Source organism: Puma concolor, chromosome C2, assembly GCF_028749965.1.
Source record: "Puma concolor isolate L17-30 chromosome C2, mPumCon1.1.hap2, whole genome shotgun sequence".
NCBI lineage: Eukaryota > Metazoa > Chordata > Mammalia > Carnivora > Felidae > Puma > Puma concolor.
The window spans coordinates 50,162,701-50,190,204 of NC_141675.1; the positions used below are offsets into that span (position 1 = coordinate 50,162,701).

At 40.5% G+C, this 27,504-nt stretch overlaps 1 protein-coding gene across 1 annotated transcript; it reads right to left on the reverse strand.

Annotated features, from left to right (window-relative positions):
• Nucleotides 1-12,083: 12,083 nt before the first annotated feature.
• MISO1 (mitochondrial inner membrane subdomain organizer 1) lies at nucleotides 12,084-27,205 on the reverse strand. Its single transcript, XM_025914044.2, has 5 exons — nucleotides 27,050-27,205; nucleotides 24,620-24,679; nucleotides 19,620-19,767; nucleotides 16,148-16,308; nucleotides 12,084-12,890 (listed from the first exon to the last, which is right to left on the reverse strand). The coding sequence occupies exons 1-5, from the start codon at nucleotides 27,161-27,163 to the stop codon at nucleotides 12,489-12,491; spliced, it is 885 nt and encodes a 294-aa protein (XP_025769829.1). The 5' UTR covers nucleotides 27,164-27,205; the 3' UTR covers nucleotides 12,084-12,488.
• Between the last annotated feature and the right edge of the window lie 299 nt (nucleotides 27,206-27,504).

Here is a 27,504-nt window from a genome sequence, read left to right on the forward strand (position 1 = left end):
CACCTTTTCATCCCACTTAGCCGATACCATAGAAACAACCCATTTGTATTATTCAATTCAACAGAGGCAATTACAATGTCACAGCAAAGCACCATGGGCATGAAGAAACTTTATCCTGAAAGCAATCTTGGACTCTCAAAAAAAAAAAAAAAAAGCCACCGGAATAGTCATTTGAATTTCTTCATGCCAGGCTACCAGGGAAAATGCAATTTGGAAAAACACATATAAGGTCGTTTGGCTCCAAAGAAAGAAACCTCCCAATTTTTTAAATATGTCCATACAAAAATCCTCAATTTATAAGAAATTAAACAGGTAAGGTAACTCTTCTAACCCCAAACTGCTTCTTGTTTTGCATGCAAACATGTGCTGTTTAGAGATTTGTTTTGCTGGTAATCTCCATGGTGAACAGGAAGTCCAAAAAGAGAGAATGAGAGACGCGCACACACACACCAAGACAACCCTTCACACAACCATGGAAGTTATCCACTCCAAACCTCCTGTGTTTGTCTTTCTCATACCTGAAAACCCACAGATGGGTGTTAAAATAAGCTCAGACACCAAGTTTCAAAACAAGAGCATTTGTTTGTGATGCAGTCTTTATTTTGAAAGTTTTAATTTCCATAATTTCAAGAACTTCAAATTTCTTTACGCAATGTTTCAAACCTACTAAAATCAAGGCAAATACCCATATAATACTCCTGCTCCTTTACACCTTTTTTTTAAATAAAGCATTACAGATACAGCTAAAACCCCATTTCCTGGCCCTCCTCCCTCCCATTGTGTGAATCATACTTAATCATGGTTTTAAGTGTTTAGGACATATGGATATATCCATAAATCTTTTAATGTAGCTTTTCCCTGTGAGTCCTTTTTTTTTTTTTTTAACACCATTAATCAGAAAAATCACTAACTAAAACCAAGAAAATATTGTTACATTGCTAAGTGTTTAGAAGCCAGACAGAACTATTTTTCCCTGCTGGTGACAGGGGGAATGATAACAAAGGGATTAGACAGTGGGTAGTAAACAGCCTCTCTAGGTTACACAAACCCTTCCATGGTTACAGAATGGTCAATAGAAAAACAAAACAAATACTACCCCCTTCCTTCACTGGGTACAAGAGAATTGGGGGAAAAAATGGGATCTAGATTAACACTTCTTTGGGCGGGTAAAACAAAAGTCCTATCTAAGTAATACCTTTTTTGCATGGTCTCTTGGTCACCTAAACACTAATCTTTTAGTGTGGATTTACCCCTTTTCCAAATATAAGGGCTTCTGCTGGTAGCTCAATTCAAGGTTGAAATCAATCCCGCTGAAAAGTCCGGAGTTGAATCTTCCTTGCTTCCCCATACACGGGGACCTCCATCTGTACTGCAAGTTCAGCCAAGCCCTTTACAGCAGTCCTTTGACTTAACCTCCTCTGTGCAGTAAAAGGGCTATGAAAGCACCGATTTTTCTTAAATGCCATTTACTGGTGAAAGACATCCTTCCCCACCCCCACTCTCCTCTGGCTTCCAGAGCGATGACTCTCATTAATTATACTGGCACAGCACTGTCTGGCCTCCCTTCTAAATAGCTGCCAGATTTCTACATATCACCTCTGCCTTGATACAGAATGTGCACTGACAACAGGATCACAGAAAATCCTGTAAAAGGTGCCTGATAGCTGGTAAGATGATTGATGTGCTTTGAGGTGGGCCTGCTGTGCTGTGCTGCGCATCATAAAGGGTTTCTTAGAAAACTGCACTAGGAATCTCTATGTTGGAAGTAGATATTTCTAGCTGTACAAAAAGGGTGGCTTTCAGTTGCAAAAATAGGCATATTTAAGATACTCGAATTTAATCAGCAATAATCTGCAAGTTATATCCATAAGGCAAGAAAGTGAAGGAGATGAATATTATCCCTATTTTAACCAATGAGCCAAAAAGTCACAAGAATAACCAAAGAGTTTGACAATTACCAAGGAGGAGTTATATCTCTCCCAACACATTTCTTGAGTACTTGCCATGTACCAGGCACTGTGCTAGATGGTAATTCTTAGCTGGAATTCAGATAGTACTCCTAAAGTACAGATCAGTAGCTCTCCTAACGGCCCTACTTTTAAATACAAATAACAAAACCACAACTCAAAGTAGCTTGAGTAAAATAGCCAGTGTAGTGAGTCCCACCTTACAAAAGAGGCAAGGATAAAGGCTTCAGGAATCACTGGATCCAGGAAATCAGAATTCATCATTTCTTTCTTATATTCTCACTTTTGATCCTTCCTTTTCTCTCCCTGCTTTTCTCAATGTTTCTTTGTTTAATGTTTGTTTATTTTTGAGAGAGAGAGAGAGAGAGCACGAATGGGGAAGGGACAGAGAGAGAGGGAGACACAGAATCTGAAGCAGGCTCCAGGCTCTGAGCTGTCAGCACAGAGCCTGACGTGGGGCTCGAACCCACGAACCGTGAGATCATGACCTGAGGCAAAGTCGGATGCTTAACCAACTGACCCACCCAGGCACCCCTCAGCGTTTCAACCTTACTCTTTCCTATTACATAGGAGCTTCCTCTATAGGCCAGTGGGTAGAGAAAGCATTACCAGAGACAGCTCCAGGTCTCAATCATCTCAGCTAGTGTTCCCAGGGTAAAGAGAGGATTTTTTTTTTTTGCTTTTACTATCTGTAAATAAGATTGTAAGAAAGTGGGGTGCCTAGGTGGCTCAATCAGTTGAGTGTCTTTTCAGCTCAGGTCATGATCTCACGGATCGTGGGACAGGCTCTGCACTGTCAGCACAGGATTCTCCGTCTCCCTCTCTCTCTGCCCCTCCCTGCCGCACACATACTCTGTCAATTAAAAAAAAAAGAAAGAAAGAAAAAAGAAAAGATTGTAGGCAACGATCCTAATTGACCTGGTTCAGGTCACGTGTCCATCCATAGGTCAATTAATGTGGTCAACAACAAGTAGAGTGTATATATAGCCAGTCTCTGATTATATACCCACCCCTACAGCCAGGAGTTGGGGTACCTTGAGTAGCAGCCCCACCAGAACTATGTGGAGTCAGGAGGATTTGTCCCCCATAGGAAGGGGGCTGTTCTTTCCAAATGAGGGTAGGAATGGATTCTGACAGGTAAAAAGAGCAAGGGTCCCCTACTGTGTCACCTCCTGAATCTGCCACCAAAGATAGCCATAAACACCTTTGATAGATTCCTATGTGTATGACAGACATTAAAAAAAAATGAGTAAAGAAACTTCCTGTGTCCATTACGAGGAACTGAGGGGATGGGCAGTATAAATGCCACCAATCTTTCCCTCCCTAGCTACAGAAGCATATATCCCCACATGAAGCATATATCCCCACATGAAGCACATATCCCCACATGAAGCATATATCCCCACATGAAGCACATATCCCCACATGAAGCATATATCCCCATATGAAGCATATACCCCCACATGAAGCATATATCCCCATTTGCTAAGCTGAAAAAGGAGAGAAAGGAACATAAATAAGCAAGATGGCTGACCTTGAGAAGAGTGGCTTTGTATTTGTGCTTTTCACTTTTTATCACAGAAATTTTCATACATACACAAAAGTAGAATAGTACAATGAAGCCCTACATGTTGATCACCCAACTCTCAATAGTTATTAATATTATGAAAATCTTTTATCTATTCAGGAATGTGACGGATTCACTGAATACTTAGTTTCATAAATTAACACATTTTTCCCTGTTGTGATCTTGGTTAATGGAAGGAATGCATGCCTACAAAATAACTATATTAAATAAGACTACTACATGTGAAGCTCTTAGCAAAATGCCTAGCACAAAATAACCTCTCAAAAATCTCAATTATTGGGGTGCCTGGGTGGCTTAGCCGGTTAAGCATCCAACTCTTGGTTTCTGCTCAGGTCATGATCTCATGGTTTGTGAGTTCAAGCCCCACGCTGGGCTCTGTTGCTGAAGGTGCAGAGCCTGCTTAGGATTCTCTCTCTCTGCCCTTCCCTTGCTCATGCTCTCTCTCTCTCAAAATAAATAAACAGTCTTAAAAAAAAAAGTCAATTTTTTAGGGGTACCTGCCTGGCTCAGTTGATGGAGCATGTAACTTTTGATCTTGGGGTTGTGAGTTCGAGCCCCACGCTGGGGGTAAAGATTACTTAATAAATAAATAAATTACTGGTATTACTTGCAACCTATTTAAAGCTTTTAAACATTAGCAAAGTCTACACACTGAAATGTATTTGGGCTACAGAGGAAAACAAATTAAGGCTAAACTCCTTGACAATAGACAATAACATTTTTAAGTGCTCCATTTAAAAAAAATTTTTTAATGTTTAATTTTGAGAGAAAGAGTGTGTGTGAGTGAGCAGGGGAGGGGCAGAGAGAGAGGGAGACACAGAATCTGAAGCAGGCTCCAGGCTCTGAGGTGTCAGCGCAGAGCTGACATGGGGCTCGAATTCACAAGCAATGAAATCTTGACCTGAGCCGAAGTCACACGTTTAACTGACTGACTCACCCAGGAGCCCTGTAAGTGCTCAATTTTTAAATGGGTGATTTGTAATTTTTATAGCACAAGCCTATGTAATTGTTTCCCCCTTTCTATATGAAAACATCAAAAATATTACAAGCAGGGGCACCTGGCCGGCTCAATCAGTGGAGCATAGGGCTCTTGATCTCAGGGTTGTGGGTTCAAGCCCCACATTGGGTGTAGCGATTACTCAAAAACAAAAATCTTTTTAAAAGTATATTATAAGCAAATGCACTTTTCACCTTACAAATAGTAAGACACATGTTAAACTGTCAAGCTCAGGAAAGAGCTTGGACTAAATATCAGAATTCTGAATTCCAGGTTCCCTACTTGAATACCTTGGCAAAATAATCCAGCCTTCAATGCTGGGTGAAGACAAAATAGCAGAATTGAGTCTGTCTAGGTTAAATCCATCAATTCAACTAAGATTTTCTTATACCTCAGTTATACTTCTTAAGAGACTCTCAGTTCCCAGCATAGAATGAATACTTTTTTTTAAGTGAATACTTTTTTTAGAAGTTCATTTATTTTTTTTAATAATCTCTACACCCAACATAGGGCTCAAACTCACAACCCCAAGATCAAGAGTCCCATGCTCTTCTGACTGAGCCAGCCAGGAGCCCCAGAAAGAGTACTTTTTAAAAGGCAGGAAGGATGCTAATTAAAGTGAACTTACTCCATTTTCTGTTTTTCTCCAACTTACTTCACTGTTTTCTCCTGGTGGTTGGGGGTCAGGGAATAAAGTATTCTAGAGAATATTTGACAATAGTATCAGCGCCCCCTTGACTTCCTCCTAAGAGCTTCCCAGCCCAGCTCTGTGACTTTTGTTTCCAGAAAGACCTCCCACAGAGCCGGTATCTACAATTTTCAAGATAGTCAGTGTCTGCTGGGCAGGACAGACATAATTGAAGTACTTTCTTGGGCCCAGAAAATAATACTGAAACTCGGATATCACATATTTTCATTACGGAATATACTGGGTTTCTCCTCCCATACCACCATTAAAAATTCCTGTAGAATCCTATAATATAATAAAAAGAAAAATGCATCTTCACAATCTATTCAATTGCGGACCAGTCATCTAATACAGCAATCATTTTTATAGACATTGAACAAAAGTTTAGGCAAATGAGCAAATTGTAAGGCGAAGAGAAAATGAAGAGAACTGGTAAGCCAGAACGCAACTTCTAAAGCTTTCAAAGCTGAGGAGGAGGGAAGGCAATTTACACCATTAAGGAAAATTCTCCTATTTCTGTACTATTTGGAATCCTACTGGCGTATGACCTCTCTTATTATTAACACCCATTTTTTTAACCAGAAGACAAACATTTAGGTTTTTCCATACATAGTAAAAGGAAAAACTGCATTTTAAAAGCCATGTTAGTTTTTGTTTTTAAGTATTTGCACTAAATATGTATTTAGGGGGCTTGATTTGCCCAAAATAAGTATTGTTTTCAAATTTGACAAGTTTTAAAATATTCTTTCAGACCACTGAAGGCAAATTAATCTTCACAATGTAGGATCATATGATGTATAGAGGAAAATTAGAATGGAAAAATAGATTCTGGTCAAGGTGAGTAGGCAACAAAGAAACGGTTCACTTCATACTGTTTTGTTTTACGATTTTTTTTTTAAAGTAATCCCTACACCCAACATGGGGTTCAAACTCACAACACTGAGATCAAGAGTTGCATGCTCTGGGGTGCCTGGTTGGCTCAACCAGTTAAGTGTCCAACTTTTGATTTTAGCTCAGGTCATGATGTCACAGTTTGTGAGTCTGAGCTCTGCATCAGGCTCTCTACTGTCAGCCCACTTTGGATCCTCTGTCCCCTCTCTCTCTGCCCCTCCCCACTGGTTCTCTTTCTCTCTCTCTCAAAAATAAATAAACTTTAAAAATAAATTTAAAAAGAGTCGCATGCTCTACTAAGTCAGCCAGGCATCCCAGTCTACTTCATTATTTCATTCCTATTTAACAAATATTTGTAGAATTCCCAATGAGCAAGAAACTGGACTAAATGCTGTGGAGAAAGCAGAAATGCTCCAGTTTAATAAGGTACGGTTTGAGTTGCAGGATCCATTCCACTTTGGAAGAGAGAGAAGACAGGTAATTATAATATAATGTCACAAGCACTAAAATAGATATGTGTTCAGTGTTGTGGAAGAACGGGAGAGGGCACTAATTACTCAATTTCATTGCTAAAGTATATATAAACTATGTTTCGAAAACCAAAACAGGAAATAGAATCATCCCAATACATCAAGTTTAAAAACTCTGCTTCTGTCTCAATTACTTGTTGTCCTCACTTTAGTTATGGAAATCTATTCATCAGGCTTCTTCAAAAAAGTCCTAGAAAATGAGATCTGCAGTTTTTGCGCGTCAAAGCCAGTGCACATATTCAAATATTTACAACATGCAAAAAAATAACAAAACAACCCTTCTCTTTGCTATGTGCAATGCACTGTGATATATTTTACTCTGTCCTGTTTTTCTTAGCCCAACATGAGGCTTGAACGCAGGACTCCAAGATCAAGAGTTGCATGCTCTGCTACTGAGCCAGCCCTGCGCTCCTGCTCAGTTCTTTTGTTCTTTCTTTTTAGATTGCTGGAGGCAACTCATTAAATTGATTTCATATCTCACTAATAGATCATGGCCTACAGCTGAAAAACACTACTCCAATATGTCCTTTAAAAATGATAAAGAGGGGCGTCTGGGTGGCTCAGTTGGTTAGGCAACCGACTTCGGCTCAGGTCATGATCTCACAGTTTGTGAGTTCGAGCCCCGCATCAAGCCCTGTGCTGACAGCTCAGAGCCTGGAGCCTGCTTCAGATTCTGTCTCCCCCTCTCTCTACCCCTCCCCTGCTCACACTCTATGTCTCTCTGTCTCTCAATAATAAATAAATGTTAAAAAAATTTTTTTTAGTAACAATGAAAAAGAGGGGCACCTAGCTGGCTCAGTTGGTAGAGCATGCAACTCTTGATCTTGGGGTTGTGAGTTCAAGCCCCATGTTGGATGTAGAGATTACCTTTAAAACATCGTAAAAAAAAAAAAAAATCATAAAAAAAAAAAACCATGAAAAAGCATGGCAGTAGTGCTCAGAACAGAAGCAGTGTGGTCAGGAGGACCCCAAGTCACACCTTCTGCCCAGCAAATTAATAGATATCAAAGCCATATAGGAATAAGTCTCTGGGAGAAAAAAAAAAAAGGCCTGTGATTGCTCAACCCTTTAACCATGAACCCACATGAACAAAAAAGGCCCTCTAAAGTTGTCCAGTCCCCAAAGGGTGAATCCTCCCTAATGGAGGATCCTTTGAAGAGACTGTGGAGTATAAGGGCAATCTTCTGGAGAGCAGAACTGGAGCATCCAGATTGACTGACCAAGAAATTCACACACTGCAGGACTGAGAGTCATCATTTTCCCTGTCCAGCTGAGTAAGTAACATGCTATGATCTACTGACATCCCATTTTCCCTCCACATCCTACATTCCTTATGTATTGGGTGCATTGACATTTGGCCTTATACTTCCAGATCATGAGGAATTACTCTGGACCTGAACAAAAGGAATTCGTATTACTCAGAGAACCTAAACTAGGGCATGGACTTGATTCCTAGATGAACACCATCTTTCCTGAAGAATACTAAACCCTAGAATCCTATCTCAATCCAATTCCACTTCATCAGAGTTTGCAAAACTTCAAAAAGCTGGAAGTTTGCAAAACTTCTAGCTAGAAGCTAGAAGTTTGCAAAACTTCTAGCTAGAAGCTAGAAGTTTGCAAAACTTCAAAAAGCTAGAAATTTGCAAAACTTCTAGCTAATTAATGGCATCTTCCCCTGTTTTCTATCATTTATACCATCTTTTTCTATTTCCTATTTGATATTTTAATGTAATTTGAATGGAAGTTAAATGAATGCACTCCATGGCCATCTTGAAATAAAAGTATAGTTGGTTCATTTTAAAGCTTTTTTACTGTTTCATTTTTAAAGTTCTGTTCTTGATATTTTAAATAATTTTTAATTAATTTTTTAAAAAATAAGTTCTATGTCCAACATGGGACTTGAGCTCATGACCCTGAGATCAAGAGCCACATCCTTTATTGACTGAGCTCACCAAGTGCCCCTGTTCTTAATATTTTAATTTTTAGGGGAACCTGGATGGCTCAGTCAGTTAAGCCTCTGATTCTTTTTTTTTTTTTAACGTTTATTTATTTTTGAGACAGAGAGAGACACAGCATGAATGAGGGAGGGTCAGAGGGAGGGAGACACAGAATCTGAAACAGGCTCCAGGCTCTGAGCTGTCAGCACAGAGCCCGACGCAGGGCTCGAACTCACGGACCGCGAAATCATGACCTGAATCAAACTCGGCCACTTAACCAACTGAGCCACCCAGGCGCCCCAAGCCTCTGATTCTTGACTTTGACTCAGGTCGTTATCTTGTAGTTCTTGAGTTTGAGTCCAGAGTCGGGCTCTGCTCTGACAGCATGGAGCTGGCCTGGGATTCTCACTCTGTCCCTCTCTCTCTGCCCCTCCCTTACTCTCTCTCTCTCTCAAAATGAATGAAACAAACTTAAAAAAATTAAAAGAATAAGAAAAAAGTATACTTTAATTTGTAATCTTGCATTTTAAATTTTCTTCAGTCTTTTATTTTTAAGACCCAATAGCTGAATATTAAAAAAAATTGTTTAACATTTATTCATTTTTTGAGACAGCGAGAGACAGAGTGCAAACAGGGGAGGGGCAGAGAGAGACGAAGACACAGAATCTGAAACAGGCTCCGGCTCTGAGCTTTCAGCACAGAGCCCAATGCAGGGCTCAAACTCATGAACCATGAGATCATGACCTGAGCCGAAGTTGGCTGCCCAGCTGACCAAGCCACCCAGGAGTCCACAGTCTTTTTTAATGGTTATGTATTTTTGAGAGAGAGAGAGAGAGAGAGAGAGAGAGAGAGCATAAGCGGGGAGGGGCAAAAAGAGGGGGACAGAGGATCCAAAGCAGGCTCCATGCTGACAGCACAGAACCTGATGCAGGGCTCGAACTCAGGAACTGTGAGATCATGACCTGAGCCAAATTCAGATGCGTAACCGAGTGAGCCACCCAGGTGCCCCTTTTCTTCAGTCTTTTTATAAATTTGCATTGCTTTCTTCCTGTGACTTGCCTTCACTGAAAGAGTTGCATTGGTAATGGCGTTAGAGAAGCTCCAAACCCAGAGATTGAGGACACACTATCCCAAATGTGGCACCTTGGCAGAGTGAACATTTTAAGTTGAAGGAGTCAGAAAACAGCAGGAGCAGGAAGGTCATTCTGATCTCCCTCCCTTGCCCTTTTTCCCTGAAACTGCTCATAAAATCATCCTCCTCATCATCAGAGAAGTGTCCTCCCAATAGCTGGAGGTCTGTTTCTCCTGTTACATAAAACTTATGTTGAATAAATTTGCATACCTTTCTCCTGTTAATCTGTCTTTGTCGGTTTAATTTTCAGACTCAGCCAGCGACCCAAAGAAGGTGGAGGAAAACTTTTTCCTCCCCTCACCACAAAGAAGAGCCTGAAAACCAGACCACCCCAGCTATCCCAGCAGCAAATGAGCTCCTTAGTGTATCTGCCATCCCTCTTAATGGTGGCTTAAGTAATAATCATTCGTTGGGGCCCTGAAATTCTGAAGTGCTGCTGTTTTTTGGTTTCTTGAATCGTGTTGTTTCTCGTTAGAGTCACTGGGTTCCAATCAGTGCCATATACAACTGCTGGATTTGGGAAAAACTGTGTCAACAATATGCCCTTGGCAGCAAAAGGAGGGATTCAAATCTCAAAGATGCAAATGTAGGGAAGCAAAATGCACCATCCCAAAAAATTCTTCTTTGGCATAAGGATTATCTTCAGAGGGTTATTTTTAAGAAACTGCAGACATAAGAGAAGCTGTGAAAACTAAGTAAAAGTTAATCTTTTGTAAGAACAATTTGCATTTATAAGGAAAATCTCCATTTGTCAAGGTGTCTCTCTCTGTACCAAGGAAACTAAATCTGACTCTAAATCTCTAGAAATTTACCAGTGGAGAAGGCATGGATTTAAGTCTGTATAACAACCTTACTCTTGTTTACTGTGCTTTTCAGGGTAACCTCTCCTAACTGGCCTCGACATCCCCCAACATCTTAGCTGGAGATACTATTTAAGGTGATGGCTTGGGCCATCTGGGGGAGTTACTCAGTTTTCCTTGGTGTCCCCCAGGTATACAGGAGGTATACATGTTATTAAACTTCTGTTTGATTTTCTTCTGTTAATCTGTCTTTTTATTACAGGTGTGTCTCAGCCAAGAACCTAGAAGAGTAGAGGGAAAATTATTTTTCCTCTCCCCCCAAAACTTCACTTTGGTGAGGAACCAAATGATGCTGGAGAAATACAGAAGATAAAACTCTCGGCATATTATCTACCTCAGATGTGGTTAATTCTCCTAAGCAGGTTTTGCAAGTGTATCAGGTTGGTGTGAGGTGCTGACCGGGAGCTTTACTACACTCAGAGTGACGTGAGAAGGCAGGCATAAATAAGAGACAGCAGAACTGTTGAGGTCCGTGGCCCTATTTTTAAGTCAAGTTTTTTAAAAATGGCATTTCAGGCAGCAGATTCCCCAGGCTTTCCCAGTGCTGGGAAAGATCAAGCTGATTTAGAAGGTTTCAGGAACAAAAGGTGTTAAGAGGTTTTGGAATAAGTAAGAGTTGGACAGTTAGAATTCGTGGGGCAGCAACCATCTCTTCCCTCTCCTGTTCACACAGAGGAAGATTTGACATGAGCACTTTACTTCCTTTTCGACAAGACTGAAAGTGCCATATATCCTGTTTCCACTATGTTAGGAAATAGTGATTATCTCTTTTCTGATATTTGCTAAGCTACACAGCCTTCTAGCACCTCATTTACCTGAGACAAGCAGAACGAAGCATGATAAAAAGGGAAGCAAGAGAGAGGGAGTGGCCTACATTCCCATCACCTCGTTTAAGAATACATGAGTTTCCTGCAAGTGGAACTGACACCATGGAAAGTGGCAGGACTGAAGCCGACTTGCTAATACTCCCCACAACACACACCCATGAGTGGAGTGAGTAAGCCCAGTCACTTTCCACAAGCAAACTCATGTTCCTTTCCATCCCAAGTGGTGGTGATCCAAGAGTTAAAGGCTATGGACTAAACTGCCTTGGGAGTTAAGAAGGAAGGGAGAGAAAGAGGTATGAATCTCCCAAGCCAGGGGACTATGATAGAGAGCCCCTACAGAACCCTCAAGGAATAACCATGGCCAAATTGTGCTAGAGAAGAAACTGTCTCATGGACAGAACTAACAAATAACAACACAAGAAAAGTAAAATGTAAGGAGACCTTGGTTGTGTGTTTTCTCCCTGGGTGTTGCTGGAACATGCTTTTAGCTGTTTTCTGTCATTATCATCATCCTCATGATTTTGTCCAGAGGGTTACCCTCTTCATCTAACAATAGGTAGAAATTAGCCATTCTTTATTACTAGAAATGATCTACAGTGACCTTCTCACATATGTTGCCCCAAATTCACAGTTAGAAGACACTTGGGAAAAGAGTAGCCTCAGACATGATGCATAGAGTTCCTTTATTATAAGTAATCAAAATTGATAAAACCGGAAAAGTAAACAAAATATTCTTGTTGAACAAAAATTAAATATGGCTGCCCCAAATAACTAAAATAATACAGTGTCCAGTAGTTAAACTCTGTCTTCAAATATTAACATTACAGATATACATCCTTTACCCTGGTAACTTCATAAAGTATTTCATTTTTCCTAAAAGCATATTATATTAATCACAATTTGCTTAAGTAATTCTGATATGACATTTAAAATAATCATCTCTTAAATATTTAAATACCATTAGAATGCAACTTTGATCATTTGGAGGAATTTCCATTTCAACTCATTATCCATATATTTACATAGTTTACTCTTTTCTGAGTAGGTCACCTCCAGGCCTCTTAGAATATTTCACCCTTTTCTACGAAAGTGTATGCGATTCATAAGTTCTCTGAACTTCAGTATTAAGGAGTAGTTATTTATGTGGTCTTTCCATGTTTCATAAGTCCTTCTAAGTTTGTCATAATAACTTTCATTTTTCAAATTGAAATCTGATCCAATTTTTTTTAAATAATTGTCTTTTTTCCATATTTCTCTCCAGGAGCCTTTCAATTTTTCCAAATAACTTTCTTTTTCATATTCTTCCTTCCATATTCCTTCTCCTTTTTTTAACGCTGTTAATTCAGCTTTAAGTAAGTTTCTGTGAATTGTCCAATAGATTTTAGAATCATAATCTAGCCCTTTAACAAGAACAGTTTTGCCAAGGCCTCTTCTCAAAATTTCTTCATTCAGACTCACACTAAAATATCTACCCTTGAATAAAAAATAAAACAAACCAATTACTTAAGAATTTAGTAATTTATTCATTTACTTAAAATCAGTCATTCAGCATTTTTTCCTCCAGAGAAAAGCCAAAAAACAGGAAGCAAAAGGGTCCCCCAAGAGCTCAAAACAGCTAATGCTAAATCCAAGAATTTCATTACTAAAAGAGATTCTTGCTCAAAGTTAACTGCCTCTTTTGTAACACAGTAGTTCTTCACAGACTCACTGGTCATCTAACCCAAAGAAGGTAGAAGTAATAAAGTATAAGAAGTGTTCTTGATCTGTTTGTTGTTCAGAGGAATAAAGGAGCACACAAAATAGGCGAAAAGACAGAAGGCCACAGCAAAAGAAACTAAAAAGTATAAAATGCAAAATAAACTGAATCATCACTGAACTGTTAGATTAGGTTCAGAATTCCACTGTGTAGGAAGGCACTGGCATGTAAATGCATTTTTAAAAGACTTCCCACATGAGGCGCCTGGGTGGCTCAGTCGGTTAAGCATCCGACTTCAGCTCAGGTCATGATCTCGTGCTCCGTGAGTTTGAGCCCCACGTCAGGCTCTGTGCTGACAGCTCAGAGCCTGGAGCCTGTTTCAGATTCTGTGTCTCCCTCTCTCTCTGACCCTCCCCCCATTCATGCTCTGTCTCTCTCTGTCTCAAAAATAAATCAACGTTAAAAAAAAATTTTAAAGACTTCCCACAAAATTATTAACATTTAAAATAGTCCTAGACCTTGAATCTTCATCCATAAAGAAATTTCCTTCATGGAAAACCTTACTTCCTAATGAAACCGGATAAATGGGACTTTTTTCCCCACTAATTTACAGTATAAAGGAGATCCTGCTGGGGTGCCTGGCTGGCTCAGTTAGTGGAAGAGAGACTCTAGATCTGGGGGTTGTAGGTTCAAGCCCCACACTGGATGTAGAGATTACTTAAAATTTTTAAAAATCTTGGGGCGCCTGGGTGGCTCAGTCAGTTAAGCCTCCGACTTCGGCTCAGGTCACGATCTCGTGGTCCGTGAGTTCGAGACCCGCGTCGGGCTCTGGGCTGATGGCTCAGAGCCTGGAGCCTGCTTCTGATTCTGTGTCTCCCTTTCTCTCTGCCCCTCCCCCGTTCGTGCTCTGTCTCTCTCTGTCCCAAAAATAAAAAAACGTTAAAAAAATTTTTTTTTAATAAAAAAAATTTTTTTTAATCTTTTAAAAAAGGAAATCCTGTTTAGTTATTTAAATAGTCCTTGTGAAATTTTAACCTAACAAGATCCATTTTAACAAAGTATTAATAACTGAATAGCTTTGTTAGACAAGTATTAAATTCTAAAAATGTGAAAACCCCAGGTTTAAAGTAGGAGACATTTCTAGGACTATCCAAAGGAACAAAGTAATCTTTTTTCCCTTAAATGCAGTAACTCTGAGTCATACTAATAAGGAGTTCATGGGGAGCCTGGGTGGCTCAGTGGGTTGAGCATCTGACTTTGGCTCAGGTCATGATCTCACAGTTCATGAGTTCGAAGCCCACACCAGGCCTTCTGCTGTGAGCACAGAGCCCGCTTTGATCCTCTGTTCCCCTCTACCTCTGCCCCTCCCCAACTCGCACACTCTCAAAAATAAACATTTAAAAAAATAAGGAGTTCATAAATATAGTTTTAAAGGATTTATCATATTTTTCTCAATCTTTTAAATTTTTTAAATGTTTATTTGAGAGACACAGAGAGCACCAGCACGTGTGCACAAGCGGGGGAGGGGTGCAGACAGAGAGAGGGAGAGAAAGCATCCCAAGCAGGTTCCAAACTGTGAGTATAGAGCCCAACTCAGGGCTTGATCTCAGGAACCATAAGATCATGACCTGAGCCAAAATCACATTGAACTGAATGAGCCACCTAGGCGCCCCTCAATATTTTAAACTTTAAGAGCTCATTCCCTTAAACCAAAATCAGAATAACTAAAATTCAATCTGACACATTAGTAAAATTCAACAGATGTAAATTACCACAATATGTATACTGCATAGTTTGGTCACCTAGGAAGGAATATAAACTAAAGTATATAAGGTGAAGTAGAAGCTAAGGAGCCAGAAAGAGCTGGGCTTGAATACAGGCTCTATCACTTGGTTACCCTGAGGCCCACCTGTAAATGGGAGTAAAAACAAGGACTCCAGAACAATGGTTTTGAGGATAAATGAAATACACTCCTCAACTTAAAAGAGAAGATATTGTTTCTTTTTATTTTTTTTAAGATTTTTTTAAAGTAATCTCTACACCTAATCTGGGGCTTGAACTCACAATCCTGAGATCAAGAATCACATGTCTCACCGACTGAACCAGCCAGGTGCCCCCGTGCCTCCCAGCTTACTTTTAAATATATGATGCTTCAACCGATCAGTGTTGGATAATTCTTATTTTGAAAGAACTGAAGATGACTTGGACATACAGAAATTAATGGGTCTCATTAGGCTATCTATTAATAGTTCAAAGGCTCTAAAGAATTAAAATGTTTACAATTTTAATCACTTTAATGTGAAGTTATATTTTCTTCAGATTGTTTGTTTGTTACATAATAAGAGACTTTAGAAATAAGAAAACTGTTCTTAATCCTATCATCACATTTTAACTATTTAATTTTCTACACTCTTTTTCCAGTACTCTTCCACCAAAAGCAGTGTGGAGTAAGGCACACGCAAGGACTCAGGACAGTGGCACAGCAACATTGATGAGGCTCCGTGGCATCCCAGTTAGTTACACAGCGGCCATGGCCAATCATAAAGGCAGGAAAACTCTGACACAAAGTCTTCAGATGACTGATTACTGATCATTAATAGTATGCAAGTACGCTCAACGTTAGAGTTCAAAGATTGAGCAGTATTAACCTTCAGAAAACACTTACTCTTTGTAGTTTCCAGTTGACAGGAAACCCACTCAACAAGTGGTTTCTAATAACAAGGGGGATATAATATACTCATGTAGAAATAAATGTGTAAAGCTACTCCTTAAATTATCAACGTCTGAAGTCATTAATGATTTTAAGTTTTTTCCATTTTCTTAGTTGTCTATTTTTTCTATAATAAACATATAAGTAACATTTTATAACAAAATTTATATATGAAACACCTGGTTCTCTATACATAATCACTATGAGTACCAATTAAGAAAAGCAAAAATTCAGTCCCATTATATATTCAAGGCTCTAATTAATAATGTTTATGTATAAATAAAAAGAATAAAATATTGCTCATTATTTCTTCATACCACTTACCTTATTCACTAGAAGATAGCAAATAAGTGCTGAATTCTCCTTTGCAAGAAGTTGAAACCATACCAGCTGGGAAGGTTTTAACTCTTTTTGTAACCACACCTTCCCGGTTTCAGTGAGTTCTACTCCTGCCAGCTTAACCAGCAAAACACCACATGGCTCTTCTAAAAAGTTTAGGTAGAAAGGAATGTAGCTTTAATACCATGTTGCAAAAACGAATTTCAAGGTCACGCTCCCCCTATGCCAAACAATCAAACATGTTTATTTATAAACACCCAGACACTCTAGATTGCAGGTTCATTTACATCTGTATTCAAGTTTTCTTTTTTTTTTTAATTATTATTTTTTTAACGTTTATTTATTTTGGAGACAGAGAGAGACAGAGCATGAACGGCGGAGGGTCAGAGAGAGAGGGAGACACAGAATCTGAAACAGGCTCCAGGCTCTGAGTGGTCAGCACAGAGCCCGACGCGGGGCTCGAACTCACGGACCGCGAGATCATGACCTGAGCTGAAGTCGGCCGCTTAACTGACTGAGCCACCCAGGCGCCCCTCAAGTTTTCTTTTAAAGCAACCTAAGCATACAACAGATGGAATAATCTAAAACCCCCATTTCAGTAAGCTCGAGAACAGGATGTAGAACCCATTAATAAAAATATGAATAAAATAGCGCCTGGGTGGTTCAGTCGGTTAAGCATCTGACTCTTGATTTCGGCTCAGGTCATGATCTCACGTTTCATGAGATCAAGCCCCACATCCATCGGGCTCTGTACTGACAGTGCAGAATATGCTTGGGATTCTCTCTCTCCCTCTCTCTGCTCCTCCCCTGCTCTCTGTCTCTCAAAATGAATCAAGAGGGGCGCCTGGGTGGCTCAGTGGGTTGAGAGTCCTACTTCAGCTCAGGTCATGATCCCACTGCTCATGAATTTGAGTCCTGCGTTGGGCTCTGTGCCGACAGCTCAGAGCCTGAAGCCTGCTTCGGAACCTGTGTCTCCCCTTCTCTCTGCCCCTCCTGTGCTTGCTCTCTTTCTCTCTCTCAAAAATAAAATAAACGTTAAAAAAAATCTTTAAAAAAATAAATTAAAAAAATAAACATTTTTAATAATAATAATATGCACATATGGCAATTACAGTGCCGTGGCGCTGCAGGGCCTCTGGGGGCAGATCCTACTGAATATCATCCCCAGAGCAGTATAAGGTACAGCCTGGACAAACCCAGGTGGCAACTTTGCTGCCTGGGCACTGAAGAGTCATTACTATTTCAGGGAGAAGTGATTTAAATTATTATAACATAATGACAACAACTTAGAAGGTAGAAGCCTTATGAAGTCTAAATCCTGCTTAGACTGAAATGGTCAACAAATAAATCTCTCTTTAGGGAACAATAGTCACTCAAATTGTTTAAATTCTGTTTGATTTATTAAAAGAATCAATCACGTAGGTATGTTTGGGGGGTGGAATCAATCTTATTCCTTTATAGGCATATCTCCTTGAACAGGTGAAATTCATTCATCTGAGGGTAGAAAAGAATCTTCTGGGGCAATTGGCTGGCTCAGAAAACCATGTGACTCTTGATTTCAAGGTTATAACTTCGAGCCCCACATTGTGTGTAGAGATTACTTAAAAAAAAATGTGGGGAGCCTGGGTGGCTCAGTTGGTTAAATTCCAACTCCTGATTTCAGCTCAGGTCACAATCTCCCAGTTTGTGAGTTCGAGCCTCTCATCAGTCTCTGCACTGACAATGTGGAGCCAGCTTGGGATTCTCTGTCCTCTCTCTCTGGCCCTCCCTCCACTTGCACCCTCTCTCTTTCTCAAAACAAATTAAAAAAAAAAATTAAACTTAAAAAAATGTTTTAAACGAACTTTAAAAAATAAGAACCCCTTCATAAAATTAAAATAATATTATGAAGCTCCTTATTATTTAAAAAAAATAATTGTTTTATTTATTGTTGAGAGAGAGAGAGAGAAAGACAAAGACAGAGACAGAGACAGAGCATGAGCAGGGCAGGGGCAGAGAGAGAGGGAGACACAGAATGTGAAGCAGGCTCCAGGCTCTGAGCTGTCAGCACAGAGCCGGATGCAGGGCTCGAACTCATGAATGGCAAGATCATGACCCAAGCCAAAGTTGGATGCTTCACCGACTGAGCCAGCCAGGCACCCCAAGAAGATCTTTAAATACAACTAAATTTAGGGGCACCTGGGTGGCTCAGTTGGTTGAGTGTCTCACTCTTGGTTTCAGCTCAGGTCATGATCTCCCAGTTCATGAGTTCGAGCCCCACGCTGGGTTCTGTGCTAACAGTGTGGAGCCTGCTTGGGAGTCTCTCTCTCCCTCTCCCTCTTTCTCTCTCTCAAATAAACTTTTTAAAAATGTATTTAAAATATAAAATGAATGTATAAGTAAAACTAAATTTATTCAACAAGCTTTGCCAAGTCTCCACTGGCTAACAATTATTTTTCTAGGGCCTGTGAATAATGAGATAGGTGGGAAAAGGTCCCTGCCCACATGGGGTTCAGTTTAGTGGAGGATATAAACCTAAAATACATGACTATAGGAAAATGTGTTTAAGTACTGTAACCACAGTGTGTGTCCACTGTTGTGGGTGTAGTAAAGAAAGAGGCTAATTCAGCTCCAGAGTTAAGGAAAGCTTCACAGAAGAGCTGACATTTGAGCTGGATACTAAAGAATGAACTGGAGCTCAACAGGAGCCAAGGCACTCTGGGAAAACTGTGCCAAGGGGCATGAGAACACAAATAAGCAGCAGGCAGGAAGGTCTGTGTGAGTGGAGTCTTTGACACAAAGCAGGGAGAAATGGGAAAGCAGCAGGGGACATCAGCCCCTGTTCGGCTCTCCAGTCTCCTTTGGTGACTCTTGTCCCTTTCTTCCCTAGGCTCCAGCACTCTAGTCTTCATATGGCTTCTCAGAAGAGCCATGCTCATTCCCATACACGTTCTGCCTAGCCAGCCCCCTCTCATTCTTCAGATCTCTGATTAAATAACAGCTCATCCATGAGGCTTTCTCTGACCACTTTACAGGTATAGGTTCCCCATTCACATGACCTCCAGTAATGTTCATCCTAGCATCTTGCTCTTTTCTTCATAGCTCTTAGGACAATTTTCATTGGTATGTTGTCTATTTTCTACTTAGACTGTACTCTCCAAAGGGTAGTCTTATTTGTTTCACTCAGTGCCATGTAGCTACAATAGGTCCTAGAACATAACAGTTGCTCAATATTTGTGGAAAGAATGCTTGACTGCCTGAATGAAATACTGAATGGTTGAATAAAAAGAGGAGGGGGAAGAAAAGAACATCTGGAGACCAATTAAATAGTTCCTTGTATTTAAAACCAAGAGTTTATACTTTCTCTCACAGACAGTGGAAAGTTATTAAAACTTAAAATGACATTGTTTGCTACTTTACAAATAACTTCTAATTAACAAATACTAAAACAGTTGTATTATTCTTGTACTTTACTTACTTTTCCATGAAGTTATAATAGGTAAAGCAATGGGAATATGCTCAATTTCTAAACCATTCTCAGTTATTCGGCGTAATCGTCCACGTAGTTTAACATTCCTTCTTATAAATTCTACTGGAATATCTGAAGAACTTGTAAATTTTGATGTCTGTTGATTTATAAAAAAATATAACATTTGATTATTATTTTCATTTTAACATTAAGCATGTCAAATTGTTACCTAAATATTTAATAAGAAGACGTAACCCCTGAAATTTTTTAATTTACCCCTTAATTTTATATGTTAATATTTTAGTGTGATTTAATCAAAAGTGTTTATAGGAAGGGGGCACCTGGCTAGCTCAGTCAGTGGAGCATGCAACTCTTGATCTTAGGCTTGAAGATTTGAGTCCTACATTGGGTGCAGAGATTACTTAAGAAAATCTTTTGAAAAAAAAAAGTGTTGAGGCACCAAGATGGCAGTAGTTAAGCGTCCAACCTTTGGTTTTGGCTCAGCTCATGGTCTTATGGTTTATGAGTTCAAGCCTCACACTGGGCTCTGCTCTGCCAGTGTGGAGCCTGCTTGGGATTCTCTCTCTTTCTCTCTCTGACCCTCCCCTACTGTCTCTCTGCCGCTCCCCACCTTCCCTCAAAAATAAATAAACACCTAAAAAAAAAAAAAAACCATGTGAAATACTACAGGTTAGAGTCAGTATTTTAAATTTTTTTTTTTCAACGTTTATTTATTTTTGGGACAGAGAGAGACAGAGCATGAACGGGGGAGGGGCAGAGAGAGAGGGAGACACAGAATCGGAAACAGGCTCCAGGCTCTGAGCCATCAGCCCAGAGCCCGACGCGGGGCTCGAACTCACGGACCGCGAGATCGTGACCTGGCTGAAGTCGGACGCTTAACCGACTGCGCCACCCAGGCGCCCGAGAGTCAGTATTTTAAAAGATCTTGACAACTAGGATGATGGGATAAAACTAATGAAGGATAAGAGAATAAACTAATTATAGCATAGATTAAAAAGATTAAGAACCTTTAGTTAACTGTGAACTCAAAATGAGTGGAAGTGTGACAAAGCTGCAAAACAAAATACAAACTCCCTCTCCCCTACACTCCCCGCTGCGCCCCACCTAAGTTCAAACACCAAGCAACATTATAAGGAACAGGATCCAAAACGAGAGAGGTGAGGAAGGGATGGCTCTAAATCAGGCCCTAAGTGGAATATACTATGCTGTGCCAGGTACCCGTTTCATAAAAGACTCAAACAAACTGGAACAAAGCTAGAAGAGGAGAAAAAAGATGATAGAGTCTGGAAACCACATCACATGAGAAAACTAAGATTATTTTGCACCAGTGGGGGCAGGGGGTAGGCTGTGCCTGGGTTGTTCAGTTTCTTGGGTTTCCTGGGCCTTGGACTCTTGATTTCAGCTAAGGTCATGATCTCATGTTTCATGAAATCAAGCCCCTTGCCCAGCTCCTGACATCGCAGAGCCTGCTTGGGATTCTCTGCTCCATCTCCCACTCATGCTCGCTCGCTCTCTCTTTCTCTCTCTCTCTCTCAAAAATAAATAAAATTTTTTTAAAAAAGAGTATTTTGCACAGGGGAGACAGACAGAGTAAGTAGAGAGGATCATTAAAGATGTCTTCAATTACTAAACGTCCATCCCTTTTAATTTTTAGGTGTTTTCATTAAAGGACACACATAAAAAAGACACCAGAGTGCCTTGATGTTTGGAGTTTTAGAAATTTTGGAGTTTTAGAAATTATTAAGCAGCTAGCTAAAGAAACTAAATAGAACCAATGTTCTATTTCCTTGATTTCATACTCAAGGAATATGTGAAAAACATTTAAAGGCAGATCCCACTGTATCTACCTTTTCTGGATCCAATAATCCCTCAACAACATAAAGTTCAGTGCTGTGTTTCTGTGACATGGCACTATCTGGAAGATGAACTAACTATATACATAAAACCAGAATACAACTGCAGAGCAATACATAGAGAGGTTTCAGATAAAGTGTAAGTGCTAACAGGTCAAAATGGAAAGGATAAGAACACCGGAGGAAGATATTTTTAAAGGAAGTGAATCCTGAGCCTGTGATAAACAGTCTGCTTTCCAGAAGAGGCAGAAAGATGATGCCACTGACAAGGATGCTGTCCCTAAGCATCAGATGGTGAAGTGTCCTAGAGGCAAACAGACAAAAGCGGGAAGCTCTGTGAAGAGAAAATAATAAGGGTTTCAAATTCAGGAATATGACATTTGAAATCCAGTTCTGCCACATACTAGCTGGGTGATCTTGTGAAAATAAATTTAACTTTTTTGAGCATCCAACTCCTCATCTATAAAACCTGGGTATAAGAATACCGGTTTCATAGGATTATTATAAGTATTAAATGAAATTATGTAGGGGCACCTGGGTGGCTCAGTCGGTTAAGTATCCGACCTTGATTTCAGTTCAGATCATGATCTCACGGTTCACGACATTGAGCCCCGAGTCAGGCTCTGTGTTGACAGCGAGGGGCCTGCTTGGGATTCTCTCCCCTGCTGGTGCGCGATCTCTCTCTCTCTCTCTCAAAATAAACAAACATTTTTAAAAAATGATTTTAAATGAAATTATGTATATGAAGTGTTTAGCACAGTACTAAACTCAATCATCACTTTTTTTTATTTTTTTAATATGAAATTTGGAATTGTCTACCAGTAATTGAAAGATTATGAGAGCTTGGTAAACTCAGGAGGAAGAAAAACAGCAATACAAAAAGAACACTGAAGGGGAACTATTAAGGCTCCCTGTGGCAGGCCCTTTGTTGGTTAATGCAATATTCATTCTCAAGCCTCTCTCCCTTATCAGCAGGCACTGGAAGGGATGGGAAAGTTAAATGGCCGCTTTCCCAACTCCTTTCCAGCTAGAGGTGGCCATACGATATAAGGATGTAAGCAAAAGTCTGCTGAAGGCTTCTGGGAAAATTTTTGCTTTCTTCATGAGATGTGGCTCGCACCTTCCTTTTCCCTCTCCTTTTGCTTTGAACAAGTATATGCTATTTGGAGCTAGAGTAGCCATTCTGTGCCATGAGGAAAGGCACAGAGAATCATACACCTAAAACCCTCTGTTACTGAATCACTCCAGGCATTTTGTGACATGAGGAAAAAGCCTTTTTACTTGATTAAGCCACTGTCGGTTGGGGTTTCTCTTACTTGTAGCCAAAGTCCTTCAACTGTTACACAACTGAGTTTTTTGTTCTCTAAAGTTCCAATGTTCTTTTTCTAGCTTCTTAGCCTGCTCTTCTCATCACGTTAGTCACTATTATCAAAAGCCATAAAAATCTTAAAAAAAGACACCAGAATTAAAGTCTAAAATGAATAACTTCATAATATACTAATATAAATTTATATTAATTAATGCATAATTTTCATAAATCAATAACATACCTAATATTGTATAACTTAAAATCATCTATAACTGATTCATGTTCATTTTTAAGGGCTAACAAGGGAAATAACCCCTCAGCATTATTTTTACCTAAACACTTTTTTTTGTCAAGTTTATTTATTTTGAGAGAGAGAGCATGAGCAGGGAAGGGACAGAGAGAGAGGGAGCCAGAGACTCCCAAGCAGCCTCTGTGCTGTCAGTGAGAAGCCCAATACTGGGCTCGATCTCACGAACCATGAGATTATGACCTAAGCCAAAATCAAAAGTCAGAGGCTTACCTGATTGAGCCACCCAGGCCCCCTGTATTTTTACCTCAACTCTTACTCAGATCATTTATAATATTTTGACAATTTTGAAACCTTCAAAATACAAATGTCATGGAATACAGATTGTAAGATAAAGAAAAAATGAAATGAATGAAAACAACTAAAGTTTCCAAAGTTCCATTCTAAAAATATATATAAGTTAAAAATGAATGACTTACAAAATCATGGAAGTGTTAAAAGAAAAAGCCTATTTGATTATTAGATATAAGGTTAAAAAAGAATGCAGGGGGGGCGCCTGGGTGGCGCAGTCGGTTAAGCGTCCGACTTCAGCCAGGTCACGATCTCGCGGTCTGTGAGTTCGAGCCCCGCGTCGGGCTCTGGGCTGATGGCTCGGAGCCTGGAGCCTGCTTCCGATTCTGTGTCTCCCTCTCTCTCTGCCCCTCCCCCATTCATGCTCTGTCTCTCGCTGTCCCAAAAATAAATAAAAAACGTTGAAGAAAAAATTAAAAAAAAAAAAAAAGAATGCAGGGCACTTAATAAAGAGGATAAAAGTTCTGACATTGGAGTCAGGGAGAAAAGGCAACAGATGGAAAAGATACAGTACAGTAGAGTAACACTGTATAGTCAATGATAATATAAAATAATATAGAGATAATAAGTACAGGAAATAAATATACACAGAAGCAATAAACCCATACCAGATTGTAACATGACACTAAAATTACACCCAATGACAAGAATCAGTTATATAAAAAATACTTCTAAATCTTGAATTACTAAATGGATTTCCACAGTATCTATTATTAAAAAATTATTGAAAGGGCAAAAAAATACACTAACTGAAAGGATAAATTATTTTTTTTACATCATACACCCTGCTTTATTCATTGAACAGATATTACAGATTGTTGCAAATCAGAGAAAGCATAAATTATTCAGTGCTAAAGGACATAATTCGACTGTGATCTAAATCTAAAACCACTATACAAAACAGTTTTGAGGCATTCCACAATGTCTGAAATGCAAATTTAGTGATTATAGCATTCTAGCAAACCAAATCCTTTACAGATTCCTTTTTAAGCATGAAGACGTGATTATGAAAATATAGACTGTGCAATTACTTTCCATAAAATCCTGCGAATGTGTTACTTTTAAATCAAGGTCTTTAAATATGTTCATTGTTCTAAAATAATACTTAAAACTTCTAATATGAATAACAAAATGATACCCAGCTTGAGACAAAAACTGTTTTGAAGTGAGAAATTAACTGTCTCTTGTTCATCACAGTTCACAGTGCCTTCTTCATTTTTTAACTTACCATCCGAATACTTCTTAGAAGTAACATTATTCCAGCTATGGCCATTACGGTGCTGATGTTCTTCAGAAAAAGATTAAATGATTAATTCTCATTAGTTATTATTCACAATAGTGAAAGTAGTAATTAGAAGGGGGGAAAAAGAAGACTGTCTTCCCAATATCTGTCCAAATAAGACACATCCTTCAACTAAAGGCCCATTTCTTCCAAAAAAACTTCCTTAACTGCCTACCTACTCAGTAATCTCCCCTTTCTTTCCCAAACACTCTGACATGTATAGTAATTATATACATAACATTGTATTGTACTCTATTGCCTTTTACTTTAACCGTGAGTACCTTAACTGCATGAATCAGTCTAATATTTCTTGAATGATGCCCACAGTAACTAGCATAACCCCGAGCCTAGAGTGGGAATTTAAATCTTTGATAGAAAAATTTGCCACCAAAACGTTACAATACGATGTCTTCGATGTATATATGGATGAACAGTTGGGAAAAACTTATCAATGTTTTTAAAGTGCTCCATTTAAGCTGAAACAGAGTTTAATTTAAAATTAAAAGAGAGTTTAATTTAAAAATAAGAACCCTGCGGGGCACCTGGGTGGCTCAGTAGGTTAGGCGTCTGACTTCCCGACTTCCCGGCTTCAGCTCAGGTCATGATCTCACTGCTTGCGAGTCTGAGCCCTGTGCCTGGCTCTGTGCTGACAGCTCAGAGCCTGGAGCCTGCTTCGGATTCTGTCTCCCTCTCTCTCTGCTCCTCCCCCGCTCGCACTCCGTTTCTCTCTCAAAAATAAAATAATTTTAAAAAAAGAACGCTGCAACTGCCTCAACAAGAGTGATAATCTAACATGCTTTCCTTCAATAAATACAACTAGGTATGTAAGAAATGAACCTGAAAATTATATGCAAGGAAAGAAATGAAGATACTAAAATTGGTCTTAGTGTTGAAGACAGATACAAGTCTGATCATGCTTTAAACAACAGGCAAACAGAAAATAAGGCAATGGAAATTTTGTAATTACCAATACATAATGCTTTCTTTCTGTAGATTTTGCATTTGTAGAAGGGAAAAGAAAGAAAATGAACACTAGGATACATTCTGTGATTGAGATATTTGGAATAATGTTATCTGTGGGCTAATTTTGACTGTTTCCTCTCTCAATCTGTTGAAGTCATTTTTTAATTTGAAATGACCCATGCATCAACTTCTGCTTCACTAGAAGAACCCAGGCCTTGCCAATTAACACCTATATCATTCATTCATTCATTAATCTATCATTCATTAATGCCACCAATATGTATCTAGTACTTAGTAAATGGCACGCGATACTAAGAGGACAGGAGCTGTAGTGGTGAATGAAAACAGCCATAGCCCTGGCCCTTGTGCTGCTTGGCTGCAGAGCTTTTTGCAAAGCTGATGGTCCTACTCAACTTCTCAGAAGGATGTAACAAAGTTAATCATTCTCTCTGAAAATTCTCTTCACTTGACTTCTAGAACGCCTGGTTTTCCTTCTCTTCCACTGTTTCTTCCCAGTTTTTGCTGATCTCCTCCTTTTCACTTCCCATATTCTAAATGTTCAGTGTTCCTCAGGTCCCATGTCTGAATTCTAGGACTTGTTCCACAGCTTTTCTGACTTGCTCCAAGATGTCATCCAAGCTTTAAACTTAAGATTTAGGCAGTTCATTCCTAAAGTTGTATGTCCAGTTCCGATCTCCCTTCAATGCCGGATTCCTATATCTAAGTTGCCTAGATAATATCTACAACTCCGTTTAGAATTCTAATAACCATCTTCAAGTTCACACATCTCCACCTCCAAGTTCACATGTCCAAAGGGTCCTCTGAATTTTCCCAACAAATCACTGGCCCCCACTCCTCCACAGGAACAACTTTCACCACCATCCACCCAGTGGGCAGCCCCCTTGATTCCTCCTTGCACCCCACACCTAAATTATCCACACCATCCCCAGGGTCTTAGCCACAATCTTGTCTTGCCTGGACACCTAAGATGTCCCATTCTTAGTCGACTTCCAGTGCCCTCTCACGTCACTTAAAACACAAGGCCTACAGTAGGACCACGTGCCCTATCTTCCACCCCGTCGTCTCCGTGCGCTGTGTCCCCAACTGCTTTCGGGGGACGCACCAAGCTGTGCTGCGTCTTGGTCTCTGAGGTATCTCCGGGGCCCAGCACTGCCCTGGCAGTAATTAGAGATGGTCTCTCCAGCCCACCGCGGCCATCCCCACGCACCGAGCCCAGCCGGGCCGCGCTCCCTCCCCAACCGCCCGCCCCGCACTCGCGACCTCGGCAACGTGGCCCTCCGCCCAGTTCGGCCCCGACGGGCTCCACTGCCCGTGGCCTGCCCGCGCCACGTCTCCCTCAGGCTCGCTCCGCGCGACCCTGCGCCCCCCGCCTGCCCGGCCGGTCTGCGATACCCGGACGAGGCGCAGGTGGTCGTCCGCCCATTTCGAGACGCGCGCCACCACATTGGGCGCCGCTCCGTCCGGGTCCGGCGGCTGCGAGGCGGGGGCCTTAGGCCGGCCCGCCATGTTGCCGGCTTCCCGCGAGCCCGCGTCGCGCTCCTCGGGCGGACGGCAGGGGGCGCCGCGCTCCTGGGGCGGACGGCCAGGATCCGGGCTCCCCAAGCTGTTAGGGGAGCCGCACGGTGGTCGACGGTGGGGGTCCTCGTCTGCGTCGCCTGAGAGTGGCCTTACGACTGGCTGTTCGCTCCCTCTTCCCCTGGAGGTGGGCCTCCCGTATCAGTGACCCCCTTCCCCCAGCATTTATGCAGGGTTTTCCCACTGCGCCGGACATTTTTATGGGACAGGGACGGGGGCTGAAGGCTTCCCGGCCATGCTGGTGGGAAGACGATCAGTTTGTGACTTCAGTT